Genomic DNA, 22,393 nt, shown 5'->3' on the forward strand with positions numbered 1-22,393 from the left:
TTCTTTTCGATTTGGTGTTTTTGATCACTTTTCTGGTGCATAACGAAGTAAAGTATTGTTATAAAATGTTTTTCTCTTTTTTGTAACCTGAATAATCTGTGTTTCTTATCATCTTTTTCTGATTACTTACTTTTCCATAATCATACTTTCTATAATGAGTGACCACTTTATCATGACCATCTGACAGTTTCAAGGAAATGAGCTATGTCGTCTCGCTGTTGCAGCTACAGAGCTAGGCTAGTATACATAAAGGAAAGCCTAGATCATAAGACAGTAGTATAGGTGAGCGTTTCTCAACCTATGCAAGGACTACAGCTGATCCGTAATGATAATACAGGTGGTCCACAGATAGACTTGAAAACTTAATTCGGATGAAATGGAAATTATTGCATAGTATGCAATTAACAGCAATGATATTCTCATAGGCTTCAGCAATAAATTAGGCCAGAATGCTGTAAATTAGGGGTCCGCCTGATTGTTTCAGAACTTTTAGTGGTCCTTGGGTTAAGATAGGTTGAGGAATGCTGGTATAGGTGAATTGTTTGTGAGGAAAAAACATGATTTTGACGGACTTTGGGATGATTGCATGAGCTCAGAGTCATGGAATAAGTATCAGCGAAATCCCCGCATTTCTGAAATGTTCAAAAGCAGCCGTAGTTAAAGTGTTTAAAGGCTGGATTTTCAGGCAAAAACTAGGTCTCAGCGTGCAACTTGTGGTCGTCACCGATTGATGAATACTCGGGTCGAACGAAGTTTCCAGACTTGTGAAAGACAACAGGACGATAACAGTACAACAAATTCTAGCACATATTAATCAGGGATCGTCTCAGAGGATCTCTGAACTCACAACGCATCGTATGGAATATGAAAGCTGAAGGATAGTTCGGACACCATTGCTGTCTGCAGCGAATAAGAAAAAACGTCTCGAATTCACTGAGGAATGCAAAGATTGGAGAGTAGATAAACATGTTACGTGGTGCGATGAATCACATTTTCAGTTACACCATGCAAATGAGCGAGAGGAATTTGGCGGAAACAACACGAAAGCATGGCTGTCGAATGTATTTACAGCCAAGGATTGTGCTACAACCCTTCAAGCTGGTGGAGGCAATATGATGGTTTGGGGGGGGGGGGGGGGGAAATGTTTTCTTGGCATGCTTTGAGCCCCCTTAATTTGTTTTCATGAACGTCTGAATAAGACATCATATCTAAACATCGTTGCTAACCAAGTCCATAATGTTATGTTGATGGTTTATCCCAAAAAGCGATGGCTACTTGCAAACATGATAATGCGTTCTACCATAGTGCTACATTGCAGATGCCTTCAGGATTGGTTTGAAAAACATGAAGGAGAGTTTACTTTGCTTAGGCGGCCCCACAAAATCCCCGAATCTCAATCCTATTGAGTATTTGAGGGATAATGTTGGAAGAGACAACAGACATCTAAATTTAAAACCATGCATCTCACAACGTTTGAATAGACCATGATAATTCATCAAGAATGATCTCAGATTTCACAAAAGTGAACATTTCGTGGAGTCCACGCCAAGAAGAATTAACGTTGTGTTAAAGGCAGAAGTTGGCCCTGCGAAATACTGACGAGGTGGTCATAATAAAGTGGCCACTCAGTGTATATCATCATTTAAGATCGATTTATCTATATGTATTTCAATCATCTTTATAGACATATCTAGTACATATATAATTTGGATTATAATTTATATGCTTTCCCCCCCCCCTTTAATGTTTCAGGGCTCCGTGGGTGCCAGAGGGGAAAATGGAATACCTGGAGCCCCTGGACTTTCTGTGAGTTTACTGGTTCTGAAACATTCATTTGAAAGATTAGAAGAAAATTATCAGTTCTCCAATGAACTATTATTCTCAGTAGCATCTAATAGTGAATTGTATTAGAGATACCGTATTTAAAAAATCAATTTCTAGTCTACATTAATTTCTAGTCTACTCTATAATCTTTCAGCGAATTGCATCAGAATAAGGAAAATTGAATTTTTTGTTATATGAAAAATAAGAAGGTACCTTCTGTGTCTGAAAGCATGTCACTGTATGCGCAGAAGTTTATATGATTTAAATGGGCTTTTTCAATTGACTTCCAGCATTCCCGCGATAATATAATCGATTCGATAATCCGGCATACTCCGGTCTGACATGTGGCGGATTAGCGAGAGTCTTTTCCATTGGGAAATATCTTCACTTACATATTGTCGTTTACAGCGTTAATTTAAAGACTATAATTTTTCAGATTCTTTCTTTCAGTTCTCATACATTCTTTATTCATTCTTTTAAATCTGAGAATAATTCCTCATATATTTTTCCTTCAACAGGGTCTGAAAGGAGAGAAGGGTGATGCTGGTTTTCCAGGAGAGCCTGGTATTCCAGTAAGTTTGAAATTTTTTGCAAAATTATATATTCACTAAAGTAAATTGACTGTTTTAGAAAAATCAGACATCTCACAATGAAAAGGTCCTAAGGTGACGTCATCAAAAAGTTTTGAAAAAATTACCATTACTCATTTAAATATGCACAAATTTTTTTTTAAAAAACCTCCAGCGGAATTATTATAGGTTACTCAAAAAAATGTAAGCATCAATACTGTATTTTGAACGCCAGTAGAGCCAAAGAAAGAATTTAAAAATCACGCAACCCTAGAGTGCAGCTTAGAGTAACTCTAGATTAAGCGCGTGTCTCACGATTCTTTGTCGACGACGCAGGGTAAGGTAATTAAAGTAAAAGATAATAAGTCTCTGTTGGACATTATGAAACCGCAAAAACCACAGCTGGCGTGTGTTTGTTCCGAACAAGTACGGGATTTCCTTCTCGCCGGCTGTGATTTTTGCGGAAGATTTTTTATTATCTTTTACTTTAATTACCTTACCCTGCGTCGCTGACCAAGAATCGTGGGACACGCGCTTTAGAGTAACGGCATCAAACAACACATGATAAAATACAACACAAACAAAGAAAGAAAAAAAAGAGAAATAACTAGTTTCTAGAACAGAGAAGCTGGAGGAAAGAAATAAAAGTGAAAGAAGAGTTTGTAGACATCGCCAAGACGCGCAAAAGACGATAAGTAGCCAACCGTTATCATTTTTAATAATTCTTTGCTGCTTTAATAATTGCATTCCCCCGCTAATTTGTTTTTTATTCGTTTCTAGGTGACATGAATGTATTTGAATTTTTCATAATTTTTTTAGGACGTGTCCGTGGGACCCTTTTCCTGTCAGAAAAATTTCTTTACTTTTTATCCTGTTACCACATTATTACCTTTAGAATATTAACATACGATGTTTTAGGAACAAGAAACAATTAGTTTTCCACAAACATTTTTTTCACCTAATATTTGTCAACAGTAAGGAAGAGAGAGAAAGATTCAAAAATTAATCTTTCTTTTTCTTTTTTTCAACAAGATATTACCGATTAAATTATTTCAAATAAATTGCATTCTTAAAAGTTCAGTAAAATAAGTTAAAGTAATTTATGGCGATAAATTAATGTACTCATTTGACTTCAAGCATTAAAATTATTCACAGAAGTTTCCATTATGTTAAGTTTCTGTTTTTGTTCTGTAGGGCATTCCAGGTCCTATGGGGCCCAGAGGACCAGCTGGTATTCCTGGAGATGCTGTTGTGGTATATTAACTTTTTCCGATTTTATTAGTCCCGTCATGGGTAAGCAACGGCCCACGGGCCAGATGCGGCTTGCAACAGATTTCAAATTTAATAGTTTAGGGATGTTTTATAATAAACAGAGGGTTGTATTTTTCACATACCAAATTATATTACATATAAACTTTTTTTCTTTTTCTGGCCTGCTGCTAAAAAAGTTTGCCCATCACTGGATTAATCTATGATTGATGTGCAAAAAATTCTAATAACTAGTATGATACCCGGCACTTTTTAATTATTATGTATGTATAAGTTTATGCAGTCTTACACATCGATTCCTTTCAAACTTAATGACGGTTCTTAATTAATTAGATATATATGATGAAATTGATTTTAAAAAAATTATTCACTTTTTTATAAATTTTTGGAAAATTCTACGAGATTTATTTTGAAATAAATATAGTTTTTCACTGAAAGTCATTGATTCTACTGATACATTATTATAGGTTGAAGGTCAACCTGGTCCACCTGGATTACCAGGACCAATTGGCCCCCAAGTAAGACAGCGTTTGACATTCTTAAAGTAACAATATCATGTCATTATTCCCAATCATGTTCTTTTTGTCACATAAATGCTTCACAATCACATGAGTATTTATGCGATAACGTGACCATGATTGTATCCTTGACATTATACCGAACATGATTGTACCGTTAATGTAAATCCTATGAAGTGAGTCCATTATGTGCATGTCTTGTTCTACAGCCGCATTTGAATGAGTGATTTTTTTTTATACAGGGAGAGCAGGGTTTACAAGGCTTGCCAGGAATCCCAGGTTTGCCAGGCAGTAAGGTATGTACAATTGATGGTTTTTTTCCCTTCTTAATTTCACGAAATTTGTTTTTCATTAGGACACGGGCATATTATGATCCTCCTCCCTTAATTCTCACACACACGCACAAGTCATGAGACATAAATCCGACATCAAAGATGAAATGAAAACTATATTTAATTACAATTATCACAATACCTAAAATTTTGCTCTTCATTAGGAAGGTTAGCGCTCTCTATTGATTCAACACAGAACAAAAATAAAATTATTAAATGTACGTATTGAATACAACTTGGATACTTGGAAGCCAATATCTACTCTCAATGTATTTCTTTCTTACTTACTTAACTTAGTAACATGTATTCCATTCCAAACGTTTCATTCAATAAAAACATTATTTGCATAGTGGTTGATGTGTATTAACAGTTGACGTGGGAAGTGTAAAATTCGATTGAGCGGGGAAAAGTCGCTGAAATAATCATATTTAGTGGGGAACTTTGACATTGTGGCTATGGGAGAAATTTTGGTGAGGGAGGATTTTATCCGTTCATCCTTTATCCAATTAAGCGGGACCGACTGCATTTATATATGGCTCTAAAAAAAATCTTACTTATACGAGTACAAGATAAAGTATTTGTGAGGATTTATTTCTGGCAATGCAACTTGGTATATAGGATATATGGATTATGGGGAAGAGCAAGATTCAATAAAAAAAATAATTATTAAATTTTTGACCACCAAGTGAAAAAGTGGCACTTGTTTTTATTGCAGTTACTTTCTTTCCCAAGGTCCAAATAACGCATTTTTCGAATATTTTACCAGTTTCTGTATGCTTTCATTATTTATTTATTTATTTATTTATTTATTTTTTACAGGGTGATCAAGGAACTACAGGGCTACCAGGACAAGAAGGGAGAAGAGGTTTGCCTGTACGTGTAAAATTGTAGAAAGTTCTTTAATGTTATTTACATAAAATATTTATTCATAAGATAGCGTAATTAAAACCTTGGCAATAAAATTGAAGAATCACAGAAAGTGTTTCGTACTAATTAGATTTTGTATAACCGAACAAAAACAGCAACTGCATAATGTTTAACGTGAAGGATATTTAATTTATATCGGGCAAAAATTTGCATTAAACTCATTTGAGAAATTTGGAACATCCAACCTAAATTTTTCTGATCTTGTTGTATTTTGAATATTTCAGGGTGAAAGAGGAACCCCTGGACTAACTGGTCCACCTGGACCTATTGGTTTGCCTGTAAGTGTTGTGATCAGTAAAGCAATTTTATTCCACAATTGCAGTTTCAGTAGATATCACTAAAAATTACATTAACAATATCAGGATATAATAAACTATTAGGAAAGCTATTATTTGTATTTTTTATAATGCAGGGTGGTTATAAATAAACGAGAATTAAATAAAAAGGTTTTTTTACTTAATTCTCGTCCTTCATTTTATTTCATTCTTATTTTATACAATTCTATAGGGCTTACCCGGTAGAGATGGAATACCAGGCACAACAACGGATATAGTTGCGATTCCTGTAAGAAAGTTTTTCATACTCGAAAATTTAATTATCTATAAATAATACTTTTAAGTTTTTAATATTTTATGGATATAAACTCATATGACGGAAAATTCGGTTTTAATTATCATACAAAACTTCGTGGTTTGTGTGTGATTGCCTATTTCCATCACTTATAAACTTTTTCTTGAATGAGACAATTTCTACAATCTTATAATTGTGATAAATATGTTGAGATTTAATCAGAAACACTACTCATTTCCTTCACATACCAATAATTTGATATTGTTTATGAATATTGATTAATAATTACAATATTTCCAGGGGCCACCAGGATTAAGAGGAGAACCTGGAGAATTTGGGCCACCGGGAGCAAGAGTAAGATAGATGAAAATTTTTTTTTCTTTAGTTTTGAATTAAAAACATTTATTTCCATAACTTGTAAATTTTAAATAAAATTAAAAATTTCATATTTAAAATTAATTTTTTTTTAAAAATTCCATGCACATTTCCTTCTATACGTACGGAATTTCACATCTTTTTATTTCCCATAAGTTGAGGAAAAACCAATTATGTTGTAATAATATTAAGGTCATATCTGAAACTATCGTTACCAATGTAATTTTTTCTCAACTTAAACACTTATTTTTCTTTTTTTCTTCAGGGTGATAAGGGTTCCCGTGGCGATCCAGGATTTCCAGGAGAAATTGGCCCTAAAGTAATAAAAAGCTGTTACATACGCATTTCAATATTAATTCTAGCATATTGAATTTTTTTTGCATTTGTTTCACTTTTTTTATGCCATAATATTTATATTCCATATTTAACAAATACGTAAAATGAATATTTCCTATGAAATTCAGTTTTCACAATTCTATTTTCTTTCGAACTATTCTATTTATCAATTTTGTGTAATTTGTCTCTTTTATATTTAGGGCGATAAAGGAGAAAGAGGTGAACATGGATTACCAGGGTTTGATGGACAGAAGGTAATTTTTGACTGTTCGCATTCATATTATGTACAGATGACATATTAAATTTTACGCTTTTATTGAATCAATGGAAAATACAGTAGATATAAAATTATTTCATACTCCAAAAACATGGATTCCTCATTAAATTTAGATAATTTTTTAGAATATGAAGGTGAGGGAGGGGACTTATATATACAGATCAGTTTTTGCGGAGGAAAACCTTGATCCGCTTTGTTTTTTGTGGTCTTCAAGTAGAAGAATCCACTTATATATACACGTACTCAATCTCTAAGTACTTATAACTCTTTAACAAAAATTTTATTAACAGTAACTGCTGAGTATGAAAAGTTCTCTTTCACTTCATCAGAACGTGTGTATACTCATTTCTTTTTTATTCAATCTATTAAACAAATTTCTTCTCTATTAGGGAGATAAAGGTGAAAGTGGAAGCACTGGTGAAACTGGTATCAAAGGAGAAAGAGTAAATTTCTTTTTATTCTAATTCCTCACCTTTTCTTGCCGTTATCATTGTAATGTAATGCAATAAAGTTCCTCAACAACAACTTTCAGCAAACTTTCATTTCCAGTGGCACCATGGAATTTTCTTTTTAATTAAAGGAAAGCTATGAGTCTTTGATTGAAGCTAATTCGTTTCAAGAACTAGGTCAAAGACTTCTTAAATGACTTCACAGGACAGGTTCAATGCTGTGAAAATATCATTGATGATTTAACACAATAAAGAAGAAACCAATGATAAAGACAAGTAACAAGGAAATCAATGTTAGTTTCCTAACGTGTTTTGACACACTATGGGGTAATGTTCCAATGAAGGAGAAAATGCCATGTTGGTTCTCAGTTTTTTGCATAATGCATCTAGGCATCCCCTGAGTCTTCTTTTTAAACAAAAATTCGAACGTTTCTGTGAAGCTGAACAGCATGAAAGTAGAGCTTTCCTTTAAAAAAAAGTTCGGGTAGACAAATTGAGCTGCAAGTTTTGACGTGAATACGTTTCTTTTGTGCCTCGAATCACGTGGTAGAGACACCAACATAATTAAATTATGTCATCATCGTCTCGGCTTTGTGTTTGGAACAGCAAACAAACGATATGAATGTCGTTCATTTTCTTTGTGAACTAACTGCTCGATATATAACGAAAAACAATTTGTTGCGAATCAGGGCAGTGGGCTTTTTGCCCAGACATATGTATTAAAACTGAAGTGATATCATTGAATTTGTCTTTATAATGTGCATCTCACGATACCGTTGCTTTTGACTGGCGTTGAGTACTTTCTGAGATATGGCGTAAAACAATTTGTTACAAATCAGGGCAAGGGGCCTGTTGCCAGACGGGAAGATATATCGAAACCGAAGTGATACCACTGAGTGCACCTTTGTAATGTGCATCAGACGATATCATTGCTTTTGACTTGCGTTGGGTACTTTATGAGCGTTTAAGAATTTCGAGACGCAACTTTTTGCGAATGCTCCCAGTATCGTCAAATGATTTAAAAGGCGTATTCACGACAAAAGAAATTGGGGGAAATAACTTTAATTGGGGTAAACACAGAGTAGCATTTCAAAAGAATCTATACAGTGATCAGCCACCGGGACCAAGAAGTCGGATAGATCAGCCTGATTTTTCAAGGAATTATAAAGCTATGGATATCGTCTTTATATAGAATACATTTATGTTATATTCTATATATATTTTTAATATACATATACTGTATTTATAATATACACGATCACTATCACGATGACTGGAATCCCACATGGATTGTTCACCAAGTCTCAACTTCCAGTTCGCTAAGCAGAAAAAAAAATTAAATATGTACAAATCAGATATTATAATAAAATTGAGTGTCTGCATTTAAGTCCAAAGTAGCATTCTGGTTGGTTTCTAGTGAAACGAAATTACTTGATAGAGAAATTTGTACGAAATTCCTATTCAAAATATACCTGAATATTTTTTTTATAATTTATTTTATTGAATTTGAATTTATTTGAATATAATTGACTAATATTATATTTTTTTAAAGGCCGGATATATGAGCTTTCAAAAAAATCCGAGAGAGAGCGAGAGATTTAGTTCAAAACTCTCGCTTCATCGAATTTGAATTTATGCCTCTTCCAGAAATGTAAAGTTGTGGTCAATTCTTAATACAAGAAGAGCTAGCATGTTCACTTTATCATATTTTCATGCCTCCTCGACTATCCTATTTAACCGAGGGTGCAATCACCACTCAGAATAATGAGGAATGCCCTATTGACTTGTTATATGACCCGTATAACTTCAAAACCAGATAGATCTTTTTTTAGATTTCCATATTATTACATATATTTTTAGTTTTCCTACAGATCTATCGGTAGGAGAAGTCATAATATTAAAGAAGTCGCTGTATGCTAGTCATTTTGCGGTGTGAAAATATCGATTGATTGCAAAACCATATAAGTAGAGAAATCAGTTTCAAAAGCAGATAGATCAATATGCGCGTAGGCATAGATAGATTCCACACATATCTTGGTTGCAATACCAGAGAGATCCAAATGAAAATATTTTTTCCCTCAAAGTAATATTTATGCAGAGCTAAAATTCAGTCAAGACTGTGCCTATCTGATACCAATTGGTAGAAAAAATAAATGAAATTCTTCCATAAAAAAAAATAATAATGAAATCAATTAATCTATCTGGTTTTGAAATTAAACAGCTCATATGGTCTTTATCGTTAATTTCTTCTTTATTTTTTTCGTATCAGGCAAAGGGTTATTACTCCTCTAAATTAACGATTTCTTGACTTTTTTTTTTAATGAAATTCATTTTTGTATCAAGTTGTGATTATAAATTGCCATCAGAACAGTGCGATGATTTTAAGATTTTTGATTGCTTATAGTTTTACACTGTTTACGTATATGTTGTGATCGTTTTTGTTTTTTTACGTATAATTTTCATTGATAGGGATTTCCAGGCGTTCCTGGTCTTAGAGGAGAAGCTGGTTTGATTGGGATGCCTGTAAATATCACCTTTCTATTTTTGTAAAATTTATTGTAAGGAATCGGGATAAACTATTTTTTGAATGTAGCAGAGCATTCTGTTTCAGAGTAATATTTTTAATATTCACACGAAAGCATTTCATGAATTCGTTTTATTTTTATCGTCAGGGTCCTTCTGGTGCACCTGGTAATCCTGGTACCTTCGGGCCAAAGGGAGAAAAAGTAAGTTCATCTGATTGTTCCAAATAAATGATTGCATCATCAATTCACAAATAGGATGTAAAAAAAAAAAATGAAGAGCATACAGAATAAAAGAAAATGTCAAATGTATGAAATATTTTAGTTGAATATATTATCTTTATGAAACTATACAGTGTGTCCCATAAATTTGTAAATAGTTTTAAAATTGATTGGATTGGTATACAGTGATACCTCGTCTTCCGGATGTTTTGGCTGATTTTTCTGACTCGGCTAACCAAACATTTTCGTTGATATGGATACTCATGCTAACCTAATGCAGCCGCGTCGTGAGCTGCATTTTCGTGTCAATCACCGTCAGAATAACTACCGTCACTTGGGCCAGATCAACTCATGTCCACTTCAGAATATTTTCCCAACTACCTCCACGTCTCCTTCTAACATTTTTTGAACCATTTCATGTGAAATGGTCCAAAACTCTCTCTTAGCATCAAACTCTTACTGAAAAAAATGTTCTAGGAGCTTATCTTTTACATTTTCATGTATCAGACACAGAAATGAAATGGCCAAATCAAAAATGGGTGAGGACATCCTGCGAATTCAACTGTTTTGTGTCAACATCAGATTAAAATCTGGTGTTGGCTAAGTATATTAGTGTAAAAAGATCTTCAGTATCTCATTTTCCTATAAATTCTTTTCAATTTTGAAATTGTTTATTTTAGCCTCCGATCAGTTTTAGTCTTTTTGTCGTTATTTTTGGAGTTTTTAAAAACTTATCTTAATTAAATAATTTTCCACAGAAACCTATGAGAAATCACGTTTCAGCCAACGAACGTTATTCTGTAATAAATTATTTTCGTTAGTCGAGGTATCACTGTACTTGAATACAGTTTGCGAAGAAGTTATTCTCACGAACGGTATTTATTTCGGTACAGAAAAAAAAAATAGTTCAAAATTTTGTATAATTCTTTAGAGGGTGCTGCATGAAAGCAAATCACTGCAATATGCAAATCAGAGTCCTATAAAATGCAGGGTGTACAATTACAACAGCTAATTTCTGAATTCTCCTGTTACTGAAGTTCACATAAGGTTTTCGTTGTGATGTTGACATCGGTAATTGAAGCACAACTGGTGAAGTAGTTTTACGTCGGCAATGAATCGCCAACAGAAGCTTTGCAAATACAAATACAAGGGCATAACAGGCAAAATGCCGAACGAGGTGGCTGAGAAAAAAATGCCCACGACGAATGTTTGTACGAACGTTTCGGACACGGTAAAAAAAGATTTAAAAAATAATCTGGTCCAGAATTTGCTTTTATTTTTTTTTTTTTCTGCTGCACTTGAAAAATCCCTTACCAATCCAAAAATACCGCAGCCAAATTATACCAATTCCTTCAATTTTTATGTATTTTTAAACTATTTACGAACTTATGGGAGACACCCTGCACTCCCTTTTATATTTTATATATGTATAATAATTATTATGAAATTTCTTCAATTACTTTTTCGTTAATTAATTGCAAATTTGATATTTTTTGATTAAAATATTTTTTTTAGAAACTGAAGCAACTCCTGAAATTTGTGAATTCGTATATGAAAGGGATCCCGTGTATAAATTTCTCTATATCTTGTGAATATAGAGTTAAACCCTGTTGTACGCAGATTGAAGGGAAAATAGTTGAATCCCTCATTGTAACATATATGCAAGTAAAATATAGAAAATGGATAGATTCGATTATCTTAATTAGTGGAAAAGACATCCCTGCGTATATGTCGCCATCTGGCGGCCTATGTCATTCACGAGCTATCAGTTGATTGCTGCCGCCGTCCATGTACGGAGCCATTCAACGTATATATATACGCTCCGAGGAAGAAATATTCTTTTTCCATAGCTTAGTGGTACAGCACTCGTCCTGCAAATGAGAGACCGGGATTTCTCGAGTCCCCGTTTTGGCCGATATGAATTTATTTCCTTAAATCATCATCTACGAAATATAACCAGTGTTTCGAGGAATCTTGAACTACATATTTGTTTGAAACTACCTTTACGTATGCTACCTGCCTATCATAAAGATATTTCTTTCAACCCCTAGGGAGAATCCGGAGAACCTGGTATACCAGGTGCTGTTGCAAAAGCTGGTGATCCTGTAAGTTTTTTAACTTAACACTTCCATATAATTTTTGACCATTTTATATTTGCGGTATGAAATGTTTATAATAAAAATTTCTCTCAAAAATTATCGTTTCTTAGTTTTTTATTCTTTTTTTTTTTTTCATTTTTGTTTCTGAAACTAATCTGTATGTGTTATGGACTTGGCATGTAATTGAATATAAATTCAATACAATTGAATACAAATTCAATACAATTGAATACAAGGCCACGACAGACAAAATGCCCAACGATGTAACGAGGTGGCTGAAAAAAAAAACCGAAATGTGAAATCATTTTATTTTCGATATAAATGTATGTTTACAAGTAAAAGTGAAATAAGTGAAATTACAAAACGAAATCAGTGAATCCTATTTTTTCTTATCAGGGTCCACCTGGCCCACCCGGCGCAGCAGGAGAGCCAGGGGTGGATGGTTCCAAGGTAAAAACTATAAAAACCACAAAACAAAATTGAGCTTCAGTATCAAAAAAAAAATTCTTCTTTAGATTTCATAGTTTTTAACACTCACAACATATACTATGTTTCAACATGAAATTTGTATTTTTTAAGGGGCCTCCTGGTTTCCCAGGACCTATAGGACCGATAGGTCCTCAGGGATTAACTGTAAGTTATGTCTTTTGGTTTCGTAACTTTTTTTTTTAATCTGTATTGTTTCTAGTGTTTTCCCTTCATGTACGAATAACCTCACAATGTGTAAACATTTAATTATCTGCATGATTTCAGGGTCCCCCAGGACCACCTGGACTCCAAGGAATTGAAGGTGCAGAGGTAATGCAGATAAACTCTCGTCTACTTTTCTGTTTTGTTTTCCCTCATTTCTCATTTTTTTTCTGTACATATGTATTTTTTTTCGATAGGGACCAAGAGGAAACAAAGGGGATGAGGGTCCAAGAGGACCCGATGGACTACCTGTAAGTTCTTTTATAATTTTAACAAAATTTGCTTTTGTAACATGAGTTCTTTATAATACGCTCTTGCATTCTCTCCCATGAAATAGTGTGAGTGTGGCATTATATTAAAATACAATACAGTCAACTCTCGTTATAACGACCGTCATCGTTTCATTGAAAACGGACATAATATCAGGTGGTAGTTATATCGAAAATGAAATGTATAGTGATAGTCATTATATGGAAATATTTAGGACTTCCGACTGTTTGCAAAGGAGTCCTCTAACTATTTTCCTGTTTTGATTAACAGGGAGAACCTGGACTGCCCGGTAAACCAGGACCGTTTGGTAAACCCGGACCAAAAGTGAGTATCTACACTGAATAGTTTTCAACTGTTATTGCATAATATTGTATTGTATATAATATTGCATTTATTTCATAAATATAAATATTGCATTTATTTCGTAAATATAAATATTGCATTTATTTCGTAAATATAAATATTGCATTTATTTCATAAATATAAATATTGCATTTATTTCATAAATATAATAGTAACAGATTTTTTTTTGTTGATTTTGTGTTAGGTAAACTTTTGATCCGATTATGTCGTCAATAGTATAAATGTGATTTGGCATTTACTATAATTTTATTCTTTCTATTTAAGGGTGATTCAGGAGAAAAAGGAGCAAGGGGAACTGAAGGGATTAGGGGTCCTCCAGGACCATCTGTGAGTATTAAAAATTCAAGTCAACATGGCAATTTAATGACATAGAATGCAATTACTGTGTACAACTTGACTTCAGTATGTGTTACTATTTCTATGCTGAATCAAAGTAGTTTTGCTCTCGAGTCAAACTCAATATGATCTAGCGCAAATATGAATTAAACGTTAACTCAGCTTATATCCAACCACACTATTGACTTTAATTCACTCAAAGCATACAAACTTTACCAGTTGCTAACTTTTTCTAATCATAATTTTTTGTTTTTTATTGCGCGTGTATTCTTTATATGTATTTTTTTCAGTTATGACTTAGAACACCCACAAGAAAAAACACTTGTCACTATCATGGTACAGGCTATTCCCATAAATTTGTAAATAGTTTAAAATTCATAAAAATTGCAGAAATTGGTAAACATTTGGATACGGTTTGAGGAAAAATTATTCTCACGAGGGTGAATTTAGTTTCTGTACAGAAAAAACTTTGTTCAAATATTTGTCGGTAGAAAGCGATATAAGTGAATCCAGCAGGAGCGATTGGACCGGAACCTTTCTTCAATCTTTTCTGTGCCTGAAACGTTCTTAAAGCTTCAGCCTTCAAGTCGTGTGGCCGAGGTAAAACAACTTCACTAATAGTACTTTATCCACCAATGTCAACATCACAACAAGTAAAACAATATCACTAATGGTACTTTATCAACCAATGTCAACATCACAATAATTAAAACAACTTCACTGATATTGCTTTGACCACCAGTGTCAACATCACCTTATTCAAGCGCCAGTAACAAGACAATTCAGAAATGTGCTGTTAGTAGTGTACTCTGCATTTTATAGAACTCTGATTTGCATATTTCAACTCATTTGTTTTCGTGCAGCGCCCTCTATTGACAAAAATGTGAACTGATTTATTTTTTTACCAAAAAAAATCCCCCTGCTATAGAATAACTTTTTCGCTAACAGCATTCACAAATACACCAATTCCTTCAATTTTTATGAATTTTTAAACTATTTGCGAAATCATAGGACATCTTGTATACGTATATTTATTAATTTATTTGTTTATCTATTTAAATGAAAATTTTTTACAAGAAATACAGAATCTGATGTTTTTTTCACCTTCCATTTTAATTTACTTTCGTCTCCATTTCAAGGGTTCTTCAGGGCCAACAGGACTTCCTGGACCACCTGGATTGCCAGGATCACTTGGGATTACTGGTCCACCAGTCAGTATAATTATTACGAAAGAATTTTTTTGAGATTACCTTACGTTAAAACACCGTAAAATGAAATGAAATTTAAATCCAAAGCAATCATTTTTTATAAATTTTGAGAATATTAATATTTTTTGTGTCATCAGAACCGGAAATATGAAACATTCATGAGCAGTTTGAAATACCTTAAATTGTATATTTGAAATTCATTCTGGTGAAAAAAAATATGACTATATTCGTGTGAATATACAAATGTGATTAAGAAGAACACTGTCTCACGTTCTTAAATAAGAAATTTATTTTGAATCATAACTTTTGAGTAAGAAATGCATTAGCTATACTGCATAAATTAAAATAATTATGATCACTTTTTTTTTCTTTTGAGATTAACATGAATAAACACTATCCTACATATGTGTCTTTTTTTTCATATTAGAAATCATTTAATGAAACTTTTTAAACTTACTAAATCAAAGAAATTATCTTTTCAATGTCTTAGGGACCCCCAGGTGAACCAGGGCCACCAGGACCAAAGGTAAGTTAATCATACACACACGCACAAGCTAATGTTTGATGTTGATGAAAATGCTTCAATTTCATCTGTCTATTTTTAATTAGTACTTCAAAAACATGGCTGAAGAACCTGTGGAAAAATTTCAGACTGCTTAGAATATTAAATTGATGGTAGAAATATAATTTAATTTTTTATTAGCCTTTTGGAGTTTAAAGTTAACAAATTATATAATTTCAAATATTAATGTTAGAGGTCTATGTGTTCACCAAGCATTTTCACTTCTTTTCATTCTATTATTGGCATTATTTTGATTATTTCAATTAAAAATTCAACTGTGCTAATTTGAGATATGCTTTATCCATACACACTGAAGCTAAATTTCCTTTTCTCCCCTCAAATCATTGATGCAGCCTACTACTACCTATATGGTGTGTATGGTTTTCTAGTCTAGCCACTAAGATCATCGCCAATGAGCAATGGGAACAGTTAGGCAGAGGTTCTTGACCTACTGTGTTCCGCCGACCCATTGTAATCATAAAATGAAGGTCGCAGCATAAACGGGTGTAGTAAAGAAAATTGTTATTATTGACATAGGTGGGAGAGGAGTGGAGGTAGACATTTCCCCCTCCCGTTCATGGAACCTATTTAGCTTATGGGCCACAGACACCTTTTCAGAATAATATTCACGCAGGCTCACATACAGTATGTATCCCATTTCACATGTTTGACATAGAAATATGATCACATTCATGTGTATAAGGGTGGATTAAAATTGAAAACGGAAAAGGAGCCAGCCACAGAATGAAATGACATAGTTTATTTCAAACGTGATCTCCAACGTTACACAAGCACTTCTCCCGACTGTTTCACCAAACGGTGAATACCCTACTCGTAGTTCTTTTGGCTGAGATCGGAACCAGTTTCAACCATTGCCCATGACTTCGCCGTCCGAGTAAAATCTGCGACTTTCCAATATTTTTTTAGCAGCGGGCCAAAAATGTAAAAGTCATATGGGGATAGATCCGCGCTATATGGTGGGTGTTCCACTACTGAATGCATTAGTGGACAACGTGCGTCCACATGCGGCTGCTCTTACACAGAACATGTTGGCGAAGCTTCTGTGGGCAGTATTGAAACGCCCACAGTATAACATGGATCTATCGCCCTATGACTTTCACATTTTTGGACACTGAAAAAGATATTGAAGGGTCAACATTTTTATTCAGACAGCAAAGTCATGAACAATGTTCGGAACTTGTTCCGATCGCACCCAAAGGACTTCTACCAGTTGGGTGTTCACCGCTTGGTTAGACAGACACACTGTTGGACAAGTGCTTGTGTAACTTGAGAGATCACGTTTGTAATAAACTATGTCATTTCATTCTGTGGTTCCTGTTCTGTTTTCATTTGATCCACCCTTATATACAGGGTGTTTCAAAAAGAATCACCTGATTTGAAATGCGCATATTACGAAAAATATTGAGCATAGACACTTGAGATTAACTTTATATCCGGCAACTGCGTGAGACTCGAGATTTCCCCTCTTTCTACCTATACATTATTCGATCAAAACGGATTATAAGCTGAATAGTTATGGGGGGTTTTTTTAAACACCCTGTGTATACATTAAGAAATCTTGCATAACAACAACCTACAGCTACAGCAATAAAATTATTGAAAATAATTTGGCTGGCTAAATTACACTGGAGGGGGGGGGGGGTGCTGAACCCCGAAATTTCCATAGGTATTATGGAAATTACGCGAAATATTTGGGGACTCGGGCCCAGTACAAGTTTACGAATATGCCTACAGCTTATAACAAGAATTTTTTCTATCACAAGGGAGATAATACTTACTTCATATTGTATGACGTGCACCGTCGATGAGCTGATTTAAAAAATAATTATGGCTTACAATAAGAAGTTGTATATTCATGATAGCAAACAAAAATTTCTGCTAATGTAAGTTCTCGTTAAAACAAACTTATACTATACTGCACATACCGATGATGAAGAAATGTTTTATGTGTAAAATATGTGGATATTTTTCAAGTAGTGGTCCTATTTTTTTTTAGGGCGAAAGCGGTTTGATTACTTATGATATTGATGGTGGCTCATACGCTGTACCAGGTCCTAGGGTTAGTATATTAATCAAAAGAATAGATTCGTGAAGAATGGAATTATCACAGAATGAAATGGATTTTGCTGTGTCATTTTCGTGTTGATTATATCCATTAGCCACTAAAAGGGTGGTTTTTTTTTGTTTCTTTTTTTTACAGGGGCATTCTGGTGAAATGGGACATCCTGGAGTTGTGAGTATTCTCATTCTAAAAGACATCCACATTTTCAATTATTTACAATTTCTTTTTTTTTAATGAAAAACAATTACAATTTCATGCGGTTTTTCGTACAGCCTGGAGAAAGGGGCCCTCAAGGAGAAAGAGGCCTACCTGGACAACCAGGTCATCCTGGAAGCCCAGGAACAGCAGGGCCACCAGGTGTTCCAGGCTCTGCAGGAAACAGAGGACCTCCAGGGATGCCGGGTTTACCAGGCCCTCCAGTAAGTCAAAGCATATTTTTCTTGAAATAATGTTTCACTCAAGAAACTATTTTCAACATAACTTTCTATCATTGAATTCAGAAGAAGGAAGATGAGAAAATATTATGTTAGTTTTAACTTTAGGTCATTTCTCATTTAAGCCCCAAAGCAGAATGTTTTTCATTGTTCTGCAACAAATCTTTAATTAGAAACGTTCTGCAGTATTTCAATCTCTCTCTCCGTTACGCAACTTATGTCGTGATTTTCGACGTATTATGCTTTGGAACATTTAAGTGAGGTTTAGCAGCGAAGAAAACGCTCTTGCATTCTGAGCTACATAAATTTGTATAACTATGCACAAAAAGTGGCAATTCTCTTGTTCATTATCATTTAATGATTTTCAGTTTTTAGGTGTGTGATTATATCTTCAAGTTTGTATGAATTTATATTATGAAAATTCAACTTAAATTTTCGTTCATATTTTCATCATAGGGTAGAGGTTACACTGAAGAAGAAATGAGAGAAATTTGTGCAGCAGTTTTAAGAGGTAAGATGAATTTTGAAAATTCTGAAGAAAATACAATTATGCCATAAAGTCATTTTCACGCTCATGAAAGTAACCGGGAAACCTCTTTTTAGCAATTTTTCATGAATGAGTTTAAAATAACAAATGTTATGTTTATATTTTTCAAAATTCCAAGTTTCGGCACAATATTTTTACTGATAGACTGATAGACTGTCGGCAACAGCTAGGCAACAGCTAGGCGAGTGGGTGTGTACGGTTGAGGCTCTCTCTGAAAATTATTGTTTGCTTGCTAACTTTTTTTTTCTCATCGTAACTCATTTCAAATTTAATATAACATATACAATTTTTCGTAATCACATAATTTTACGGATGTGTACTATATGTTAAATATTTTTTTATTCATATAATACAAATAATAAGAGCTCTGATCTTATTCGGTATGGCAGAGAAAGTGTGTTCCAGGTGTGTGGAGACAATCATAACTCCAGACGATTCAATTAGTTGCACTAAATGCAAAGACATCTTCCATTATGGTTGTGGAGGTTTCAGCGAACTGGTATTCCGCAGGCTGAGGCGTGATCGGGTTCTGAGTTGGATATGCTTTAAATGTAAAGAAACAACAAGCAAGTCATCGAAGAAAGATCCACGTAGACAAGATGATCCAGGGGATACTTCTACGAGGGATCCGGATCCCGAACCATTAATGGATATGCAGTTACTCTCTCTTGATACTGAAAAAATGCCGAGTGATATAAGAGAGATCGTGAACGGAATAAGTGAAGCATTCTATGCTAACATACAATCACTGAAATCATACATGTGCTGCCAATTCAAAGAACTGAGTGACCAAAACAAGCACTATCAATCCCAATTACTTGAGCTACAAACAAAGCAACAAGAACTGTCATCGGAAAATTCTGAGCTAAAAACTGAAGTCAAGAAACTTCAGATTGAAATTGGTGAACTACAACAATATTCCCGTCGCTGTAACATTGAGATCCAAGGCCTTCCAGAGACTGAAAATGAGGATGTGATTGAATTGAAGGCAAGAATAGCTGATCAGGTGCAAAGTGATCTGGTGGGCAATATTACAGTTATACATCGAGTGCCTACGAAGATGAAAGATAAAATAAAGCCGATCATAATTCAGTTCGATAAAAAATCTAATCGTGACAATTTTCTCAAGTTGGCAAAATCTAAGAAACTGAAAGCGTCTTCGATCGACAGCAGACTACGACCCACACCAGTTTATTTTAATGAACATTTGAGCCCATACATGAAAAATGTGTTTTATCATTCTAAACAACATAAGCAACAACACAACTTCGCGTATTGTTGGATTCGTGACGGTAAAGTTTTTATGCGTAAAACAGATGACTCCGGGGTGTTCAAAATCAGTCATGTAGATGACTTATCTCATGTCAATTAATAGTAACGAAAATTTAAATCTCAAAATGAGCACCTTGGAGGATCTAGAAAGGTTTCTTTCCGTTATTCACGATATTCAACGTAACAATATTAGTAATAAAGCAAATTTTAAGGTTTTTCACTTGAATATAAGAAGCGTTAGGGCCAATTTTGACCATTTTATGTCATTTATAAGTAGTTGTGTTGATCATATAGATATTATAATTCTCTCGGAGGTGTGGATTTTTGATGTAGAGTCTGACCTTTATAAAATATCAGGTTTTGATTTATTCCCATGCTGTAGAAATTACAATAATTCAGGAGGCATATTGGTGTACACAAATAAATCTTTAAATTATAATAACATTACGTCAATCGCAATGGAAACAGCTGAGGTGATTGGCATTAACCAGCCATCACTCAAATTAACTATTCTTTGTTTATATCGATCACACTCATTTTCAAAATCAGAATTTGTTGAAGAACTTGACTCTATATTAATGAATACAAAATCCAAAAATGTCCTATTGGTAGGTGACATCAATATAAACATATTAAAACCCAATAATGACGATCTAGATTACATGAATATGTTGTCGGGACATGGTTTCCTCCCCTTAATTACTGATCAAACTAGGCCTCTTTCTGATAGTTGTATTGATCATATTTATCTACGTCACTCAACTAATATTACCAAATACTATTCATCAATAGTTGACACAGACATAACTGACCATTTTCCGATCGTTTGTAAACTTCACTTTGCCACCCCAATATTAGATAAAATAAGTCAAACTATACATAGGAAAATGAAAATTATTCGGTATGCTGATATGTCAAATTTTCTCCAAAATTATGAATTTCGATTCGATCACACTCATCCCGAAAAAGATTTTGATAATTTTTTATCCACCATGAATGTCATTGTCCAAAATCATTCCAGTGACCGAATAATTGTTTCAAGGAAGAAGATCGGTAAACCATGGGTTACAGGCGAGATTTGCAATTTGATTAAGACAAAACAACAACTTTACATAAAAACAAGAAAATATCCGTATGACCTCTCTATGGAAACTGCATATAGAAATATAAAATCAAGAATCAAATCTAAAATAAAGCAATCTAAAAAACAGTACTACTCTTTCAAGTTCTCGGAATGTCGTAACAATACTGAGCGTTGGAAGTTTGTTAACAGAATATTAGGCACTGAGAATAAAGAGAATGTACTTCCAGAAAATGTTGAACCTCTGATTCTTGCCAATCAATTTAACTTGTATTTCAATAGTATTGGAAGAAATACTGTAGTTTCCATGGATGACTATAAAAACTACGTACGTGGTTTTCAAAATTCAATTTTTCTTTCTTCAACTAATATTTTTGAAATAAAGAAAATTATTAACAAACTAAAAAACTCTGTATCTTCCATCGATGCAATGAACTCAAAAGTTTGGAAGCGATTTCCTGACAGCGTCATTCAGGTATTCTCTGATCTAGTTAATAATTGTTTTCAAAGTGGTGTTTTCCCAGAATCACTCAAAAAAGCAATCATTACCCCTATCTATAAAACCGGTGACAAGAATGACCTCAGCAATTATAGACCAGTCTCAGTTCTCAGTACGACAACCAAAATATTGGAATCTATCTTAAAATGTAGATTATACTCGTTTTTAAATGCTAATAATTTTTTCTCAGAAAATCAACATGGTTTCCTGCCAAACAAAAGCACTGAAACTGCACTAATTGAATTTAGCAAATTTGTGGTTGATAGCTTAGATAACTCAAAACAAACAATAGCAATTTTTCTTGATATACGAAAATGTTTTGACAGCATCAATCACAATATATTGCTTGCTAAATTGTACACATATGGTATTAGAGGTACTGCTTATAAATTATTTGAATCCTATCTTAATAATAGATCTCAATCTGTTAAGTGTGGTAAGCATATTAGTAGTCCAGTAAACATGCACAGAGGAATTCCACAAGGAACTACTTTGGGACCGTTGCTTTTTACTATCTATATTAATGATTTCTGTAACCTTGAACTAAATGCCAAAATAATCACATTTGCGGATGACACTGTACTTCTTTATTCTGAGAATGATCATCAATCATTGGATCATATTATTAACAACGATTTAATCAAAGTCCGAAATTGGTTTCGATCAAATGATCTCGAAATAAACATTCTAAAAACAAAATACATTAGTTTCTCAAACCTCACTAATTTCGATAACTGTAACCTCATTTTTCATAATAAA

General features: G+C 33.7%; 2 protein-coding genes across 3 annotated transcripts in view; both read left to right on the forward strand.

Annotated features, from left to right (window-relative positions):
• Positions 1–22,393, forward strand: part of LOC149064708 (uncharacterized) — a 59,406-nt gene that overhangs the window by 25,676 nt on the left and 11,337 nt on the right. For both annotated transcript variants that reach the window (XM_089254659.1, XM_089254658.1), the window contains exons 11-37: positions 1,753–1,806; positions 2,343–2,396; positions 3,588–3,647; positions 4,130–4,180; positions 4,423–4,476; positions 5,332–5,385; positions 5,664–5,717; positions 5,947–6,003; positions 6,310–6,363; positions 6,650–6,703; positions 6,921–6,974; positions 7,387–7,440; positions 9,916–9,969; positions 10,119–10,172; positions 12,242–12,295; positions 12,686–12,739; positions 12,869–12,922; positions 13,043–13,087; positions 13,177–13,230; positions 13,520–13,573; positions 13,877–13,939; positions 15,088–15,159; positions 15,647–15,682; positions 17,736–17,798; positions 17,940–17,972; positions 18,074–18,220; positions 18,692–18,746. In XM_089254659.1, coding sequence (XP_089110785.1) covers positions 1,753–1,806; positions 2,343–2,396; positions 3,588–3,647; positions 4,130–4,180; positions 4,423–4,476; positions 5,332–5,385; positions 5,664–5,717; positions 5,947–6,003; positions 6,310–6,363; positions 6,650–6,703; positions 6,921–6,974; positions 7,387–7,440; positions 9,916–9,969; positions 10,119–10,172; positions 12,242–12,295; positions 12,686–12,739; positions 12,869–12,922; positions 13,043–13,087; positions 13,177–13,230; positions 13,520–13,573; positions 13,877–13,939; positions 15,088–15,159; positions 15,647–15,682; positions 17,736–17,798; positions 17,940–17,972; positions 18,074–18,220; positions 18,692–18,746 — 1,546 coding nt within the window. The remainder of the gene's footprint in view (positions 1–1,752; positions 1,807–2,342; positions 2,397–3,587; positions 3,648–4,129; positions 4,181–4,422; positions 4,477–5,331; positions 5,386–5,663; positions 5,718–5,946; positions 6,004–6,309; positions 6,364–6,649; positions 6,704–6,920; positions 6,975–7,386; positions 7,441–9,915; positions 9,970–10,118; positions 10,173–12,241; positions 12,296–12,685; positions 12,740–12,868; positions 12,923–13,042; positions 13,088–13,176; positions 13,231–13,519; positions 13,574–13,876; positions 13,940–15,087; positions 15,160–15,646; positions 15,683–17,735; positions 17,799–17,939; positions 17,973–18,073; positions 18,221–18,691; positions 18,747–22,393) is intronic.
• Positions 19,121–20,754, forward strand: LOC149064709 (uncharacterized). The gene has a single exon (XM_089255199.1). The coding sequence runs from the start codon at positions 19,165–19,167 to the stop codon at positions 20,152–20,154; it is 990 nt and encodes a 329-aa protein (XP_089111325.1). The 5' UTR covers positions 19,121–19,164; the 3' UTR covers positions 20,155–20,754.

The sequence above is a fragment of the Pholcus phalangioides genome, unplaced genomic scaffold (genome assembly GCF_987345545.1).
Source record: "Pholcus phalangioides strain wild (caught in Gottingen) unplaced genomic scaffold, Ppha-v1.0 ptg000042l_1, whole genome shotgun sequence".
Taxonomy (NCBI): domain Eukaryota; kingdom Metazoa; phylum Arthropoda; class Arachnida; order Araneae; family Pholcidae; genus Pholcus; species Pholcus phalangioides.

What these genes read in the sequence shown, in the direction of transcription:
- LOC149064709 (XM_089255199.1), top strand. Translation starts at nt 19,165, where the DNA reads ATGGCAGAGAAAGTGTGTTCCAGGTGTGTGGAGACAATCATAACTCCA.